Below are 6,968 nucleotides of genomic sequence, written 5' to 3'. Positions count from 1 at the left end.
GGGGGGGGGGTTACCGTTTTAGCTTTTGTGCTGTTGTCCTCGCGGGCTCTGAGCCTCTGCAGCAGCTCTTTGACTGTGGTCCTCACCCGGACGCCCTGGTACACCCTCGGCTTGTCTGCGTGGGGAGGACAGCATCACTCATGTTTAATAAACACTCACCGTTTGGAGAGCAGGCAATACACTGACTCCTCTCCCCCTCCTCTCCCCCTCCTCCTCTCCTCCTCCCTCAGTTTAAACCCACATTAAGTTTTTCTTCACTCAAAGAATAAAATGTGAAACATTTATTTTGTCTCCCTAAATAAAACGCAACCTCTCAATGAGCTCATGATGTGAACTTGTTGTCTCTAATACACTATTGAATGTAATGTTTTGTGCTGTACAAAGTTGGAAACTTTATATTAAACGTGTTATATTAAACAATTTACTGTAGTTTTGTCTGTGTTCAGCGCGTAAATGTCAAAGTTGTGTCCGGATCCGCAGTGCGTAAAAAGTGCGTTATATCAGCGGTCAGTGCGCCGCCGTGGCTCCGGGTCTTTTTCCCCTCCGCGTGTGCCGAGTCCACTGCCCCCCGAGGAGCTTCCCTCTTTACGGCACCACAAGGCTCAGCGCTTCCTACTGCGCCGTCAGCAGCCCGTTCTGCGCTCCGCAGCCCCCCCAACACGGCGAGACCAGGAACTAAGGACTGCGGCACGAAACGCGCTACCGTAAGTATATTTATTGATTCACGATCATGTTCAGAAAGATTCTCGTTGAAACGGTGAACCCGGATCGATCTAGAAGGGTCGGAATACGCGTCGGATCGTTCGGTAAAGTTGGATAAAGGCGCTGCGTAAAACGCACGAACAGAGAGCCGAAAAGAGTCCGTGAACCGATCGGTGACGAAACGTTTTAGCTGTTTTAACTTGTTGATCGGAGCTTCAGTTGTGCAACAAAGTAAAGTACCGGGTAAAAGCAGCGCTGCGGCTAATCCACCAAAAATACTTTCTAAGTTTTATGCATTTCGGCTCCACGTTACCGGCGTCCGGTCGCCTCCTAACCGCTGAGCTCGTGCTTCAGTTTGATCGGATTGTTGGTGATACTGACGGGACATTTGTGTTTACAATTCAAACTCAAGCTCTTCTCCAATTTGCCTTTATTCAAATCAGCCTGTCCCCGTCTGCGTTACTCTGACATTCGGAGGAATAATTGTCCGTATTATTGCTGGAGGTGAATCTGAATGAATGAACCCACAGAGAACGCCTCGCACAGGTTGCACGTAATTTAGGCCTAAAGGCGTACATTTAAAAAACACATCAGGAGTGGCGAGTCGTTTCTGGAAGAAGAAAAAAAAACGAGGGGCTGCGAAACATCATCTGATAAATATTCATAGCGCTAAATGCTTCTTCATGATTAGTCTTAAATGTGGCAAATAGAGGGGCAAAAGTACACGGCAGAGACATCCCACTCTAACGCGGTAACGTCCTGTTTACGCACGAGCAGCACGAGCACAGAGAGAGAACGTTCAGTCATTCATGTTTTAATAAAAACGCTCTTCTGGTGTCATAATGTGTAAAAATCGAACATATTATCAAATCATAAAAGTCGGTAAATGTGTTTAGGACAGTTTGGTTGGAACAGAAAGACTAAGCAGGTGGAGGTAAAGTAGAAAGAGTAATGGCGTAAAGGTTCATTTAACAGTTATTCATCTCATATTTTATTTAGAATGTGTGATTAAAATCAACATAAATAGGAGATTAATAAATAAAAAAAAGCTCTACTCTGTTTTGCTTATTAATGTTGCCACTAAACATCCCCCCTCTTTGTCTCTCCCTCTCCTTTTCTTTTCTTCTTCTTTCTCTTTTTCTGTCTTAACAGGACTAAATGCCACAAAAGGGAAGAAAAACATTTCCAGATGAAGAACCCCGCAGTGGAAAGAAACTCACCAGACATGATGGCTGAGGTGGGGAGAGCTTCCCTCCAGTAGCAGACCCGTGGGACTCCACAACGTCTTTTTTTCCTGCCTCAGCTAAATGGCCAAGAACGAAATTTGTGCAAAAGTCTCCAAAAATCTCAATACAAATGTCCCACAGCAGAGGCAGAGCATACACCAATATAGTAATATAGCTGGGGACATATTAGTTTGAGATTTTCTGCCTCCATGCCTACTATTTAAAACCCCTAGAACTCAATGATTTGACAATGATTTGATTGCGCGTTACTTTCAATTTGAATATTCAGAGGCAAGAGAGTTTTATGGATTTTTCGTTAAAAATCAGCCCGCATGCTCATCTAATAAGCACCACTTTAATGTAATATATATCTATTTTACACTTTGACCATTAAGAAACCACACTTTTATTAATTTTATCCTCCTTTTGCCATATCAGAGCCACACACCCCCTCATTAAGCTCCACAGGACTTGGTGCTCCGTGTGCGCCACTTTTAACACGCACCGCACTGTTTGCGTCTGCGATCACGCATCTGCTGCGGTAAAATCTGCCCGCTGAGGCATCTGCAAACATATCTTTAAGCTTTAATTTAGAGAAAAACAGAAAAAAGTGGCAGAGAAGTGGGCGTGGCAAAGGGCAGTAGCCATCTTTGGCATCGCAGGCCTCCAGCTCTGAGCTCAGTCACCTGCTGCTGTTCAGCTCCCGATACTTTATATTAAATATGAATATTTTAAAGATCATTTAATGCACAATAAATTGTTTTATTCCCGGTGAAGAATCCACAGTTTTTATATTTACAATATATATTCTTATCTCAGAACCAAATCACTTCCGTCCAAGTTTACTGCAGCTGATTGAAGATGAATATTATTAATATCATAATATCATTTATCTTAAATTCATTTACAGAAGGTTGAATCGAGAAGTTCAGTAGCTTTTTTTCTGAGCATCAAGATATTCACATCAACATGTGAAGAATGATGCTCTGGACTTATTATAAATAACAATAACAATAATAAATGATCATTATTATTATTATTGTTAGTAGTAGTATTATCTATTTTCATATTAGTATAGTCCATGTATGACTTATATCATTACAACTACATGATGACTACTATTATTATAATATTATGATTATTATTAGTAGTTTTAACCTATTATAGGTATTATTATAGGCATATTTATTATCATGACTATAATAAAAATAATCATAAAATAATAATAATATGAATTATTATTATTATTAGTAGCATATTATTATTGTTTTAGGCCCAGTAGATATCATAGCTATAATTATTAATATTACCATAACTACATGATGACTATTATTACTATTATTGGTAGTATAATTACCAGTAGTGTTGGTAGTAGTAGTCACAGTAGTAGTAGTAGTGGCGGTGGTATAGTAGTATTTCCACTGTTTAAATAAAATGTTGTAATTTGACCAATATCACATGTTTGTGTTTCATATTTTCCTTTTTGGTGATTTAAAACACTTTTCATAAAGTTCCCTCTTCCTCTGTCCTCCCTCCTCTGTGCTCTCTCCTCTGTCCTCCCTCCTCTCTCCTCTGTCCTCTCTCCTCTCTCCTCTCTCCTCTGTCCTCCCTCCTCTCTCCTCTCTCCTCTGTCCCCCCTCCTCTCTCCTCTGTCCTCCCTCCTCTCTCCTCTCTCCTCTGTCCTCTCTCCTCTCTCCTCTGTCCTCCCTCCTCTCTCCTCCCTCCTCTCTCCTCTCTCCTCTGTCCCCCCTCCTCTCTCCTCTCTCCTCTGTCCTCCCTCCTCTCTCCTCTCTCCTCTGTCCTCCCTCCTCTCTCTCCTCTCTCCTCCCTCCTCTGTCCTCCCTCCTCTCTCCTCTCTCCTCTCTCCTCCCTCCTCTCTCTCCTCTCCTCTCTCTCCTCTCTCCTCTCTCTCCTCTCTCCTCTGTCCTCCCTCCTCCCTCCTCTCTCCTCTCTCCTCTGTCGTCCCTCCTCTCTCGTCCCTCCTCTCTCTCTCGTGGCTCCTCTCGTTCTTCTTCAGCGGTGATGTTTTGTCGCCACCTGGTGGTCAGAAGTCAGAACTTCTTCCTCATATATGTATATATATATGTATATATATATATACACATATATATATATATATATACACACACATATATATATATATATATACACACACATATATATATATATATATATATATATATATATATATATATATACATATACACAGTGTGAAGCCTGTTGTATTTGCCCTTATTCTATAGAAGTAGAAGTTCAATTTTCCTTGAAAACGTAGAAATTATTAAAGATAGACGTTGTTACAGTTCAGACAATATTAATCAGATTTTCTTCTCAGACAAGACTTTTGGATAAAACATATTTAATATTTAGAAACAGTAACGATCAGATGGTTGATAACACACAGTAGTGTAGATATGACGACTGTTAAACTATTATATTATTATAACGTATATTATTATATATAATTACATGTCGTCACTACTTTTAAATGCATCTCTTAAGTTAGCTGTGAATGTGTACACTCTTAATATATTTGTATTACATCTTGTATCATTTATAATTAAACCATTTTATGATGCTGAACATGTTTATTGTGGTATTAAAACGTATTAACCTCTAATAACAGATGAGTAAATGATGCACTCACATCTGGAAGAAGAGTTTTCTGTCTGAAGTTACAAGATGTGTGAACGAATGGTTGTACATTTTGATAAGATGAAGCATTAATTTATGTCTTTTGTCTTTGTTTTGGATGCTAAAGACCTTTTATTTACTCAAAGAAAACATTAAACATGAAAAATGTCCGTTTATCAATTAAAAGCTACAGTTTAGTGAGTAATGATGTGTTAAAAGCTTTTATTAGTAGTTCATGAGGTGGTTTTAAATCACACGAAGGTTAACACGTGTTACCAGCAGAGAGCAGAACAGGATGTTATTTGACGCCATGTTTTCTATGAAAGTGTCTTTCCTCAGACGAGACACTGATCCTGGAGCTGTTCATGGTCACGCTTGTGTCTTGTTTTCTGCAGTAGGTTTCTGTAGTCAAACAGGAAGTCATCATCACGGGTTCCCTCCACAAGCAGCCAATAGGATTGTTCCATTTGATTTTAGATTATTACAGAAAATAAACAAACGTTTATGATTATTCCAGGTTTAGTTCATCAAGATAATCTTCACTGATGAACGAGGAGGCGGGACAAGGAGACAGGGCGAGGAGTTAGGACAAGGACACAGGACGAGGAGACAGGACGAGGAGACAGGAAGAGGCGTCAGGACAAGGAGACAGAACGAGGGGACAGAAGGAGACAGAAGGAGGAGTCGGGACAAGGAGTCGGGACGAGGAGTCAGGACAAGGAGACAGGACGAGGAGACAGAAGGAGGAGACGGGACGAGGAGTCGGGACAAGGAGTCAGGACAAGGAGACAGGACGAGGAGACAGAAGGAGGAGATAGAAGGAGGAGTCAGGACAAGGAGTCAAGACGAGGAGTCAGGACGAGGAGTTTGATTAGATTGATTAGATGTCAGACATGTCAGCTTTTTACTTTACACTCTAAACATCATAAAGTTCACTGAAGATTATCTTGATGAACTAAATCTGGAAGAATCATAAATGTTTGTTTGACACAGAGATTATTTTCTGAATATCAGCCTCACAACCAATTTGAAATCTCGTACGTTCATTTTCACGTAAACACAAACATGAGGATATAACTGCTGTACATATTTCACTAAATCATCATTTATATTGTTTTCAAAGTAGTTGAACCTGAAAAACCCTGAAACTGCAGAAGTTTAAATTTCATGACAGAGACGCCCCTAAACTATTCGACCAACTTAAAAACATCAACGCAAATATTCTTTAGTTTTTAACGTTAAGGCTTATGGTTTATGTTTTTATTGTAACAAAAAAGAAGGAATCTCCCGTCAGATCAAGAACTCTCTCTATCAGAACTCTTCATAAATGCATGAAATTGTCCGATCACTTTTCCGTTCTGCAGAGTTCTCGTTGAGTTCATTGTTTAATAGTCTGTGAAAAGCTCCCCTGGAGTCAGTAGGCCCTCCTGATCTCGTAGGGAGACCAGGAGCTCACCCCGTCCTCTTTAGCCCAGGAGGGGTGAGCCTCGCCGCCGGGGGGGAGGCCGGCGTGGCCGTCGGCCGCCTCCTCCGTCACCATCTTGGTCACCAGGTCGCTGATGGGGGTGCTCATGTAGGACGGGCAGGGGAAGGAGGCGGAGGGCACCGGGTAGGAGCCGCTGGTGGTCAGAGGGTGGTAGTGGGCTTCCTCCAGGGGGTGCAGGGTGTAGGGCTGGCTCCCGGGGCCCATGGAGGAGCCCCGGCCCGGGGAACGGTACTGGGAGGGGCTCCCCGGGGGATCTGGGCTGGGCATGGAGGGCGGGACGCTGACAGAGGCCAGGCCGTCCGGACACAGAGCCTCCACCTGGGACACCGGCTCCGGAACCGACTGCTCCCACGAGTCTCTCTGAGGCAGGAAGAGAAAACAGGAGACAATCCAGTCAGTCCTCTGGGAAGCATCCATCACCAGGTACTGCTCACATACATGCTCTGTGCTTCTGTGATGGCACGAGGACAATTATATTTGAACTTGTATCCTCATACAACAGTTCGGATGATATCTTACAAAAAGTTACTCCTCATGTTTTATGCATTTTCCTACGAAAGTCTAATCTTCTGTCTTCACAGGAAACAATTTTGTTACGTTTAGGTAATAAAACTACGTAGTTACGTTCAGGAAAAGATCGTAGTTTGTGTTAAAATAACTACAGAAGTGTCGTAAAAAAAGTACGCAATTTACGTGACGAATAAATCGATCACTCTTCCTCCTGATTTAATAAATGAACATCGTGCTTAAGAAGAACCAGACGGCAACCTGAATGCTGAAGTGTCTTAAAGCTGCATTCTCTCTAATGTCCATCAGGGGGCGACTCATATCTGGACTGAGGAGGAGTGACGTAGAGACGGCGCATACGTCTCTAATAGAGACCTGTCAATCACTGTGTAGCCCCGCCCTAAAGCATCCCC

General features: G+C 42.3%; 1 protein-coding gene across 1 annotated transcript; it reads right to left on the bottom strand.

Annotated features, from left to right (window-relative positions):
- Positions 1-5,362: 5,362 nt before the first annotated feature.
- On the bottom strand, positions 5,363-6,465 carry LOC116400545 (uncharacterized protein C11orf53 homolog). Its single transcript, XM_031878436.1, has one exon. The coding sequence runs from the start codon at positions 6,463-6,465 to the stop codon at positions 5,977-5,979; it is 489 nt and encodes a 162-aa protein (XP_031734296.1). The 3' UTR covers positions 5,363-5,976.
- Positions 6,466-6,968: the final 503 nt, after the last annotated feature.

Source organism: Anarrhichthys ocellatus, unplaced genomic scaffold, assembly GCF_004355925.1.
Source record: "Anarrhichthys ocellatus isolate YVR2014 unplaced genomic scaffold, GSC_Weel_1.0 scaffold178, whole genome shotgun sequence".
NCBI classification, from domain to species: Eukaryota; Metazoa; Chordata; class Actinopteri; order Perciformes; family Anarhichadidae; genus Anarrhichthys; species Anarrhichthys ocellatus.
The sequence above is the reverse complement of the archived record's forward strand: the minus strand, read 5'-3'. Positions and strand labels throughout refer to the sequence as shown.

Excerpts from the sequence above, each read along its gene's own strand:
- LOC116400545 (XM_031878436.1), bottom strand. The coding sequence starts at position 6,465 with ATGGATGCTTCCCAGAGGACTGACTGGATTGTCTCCTGTTTTCTCTTC.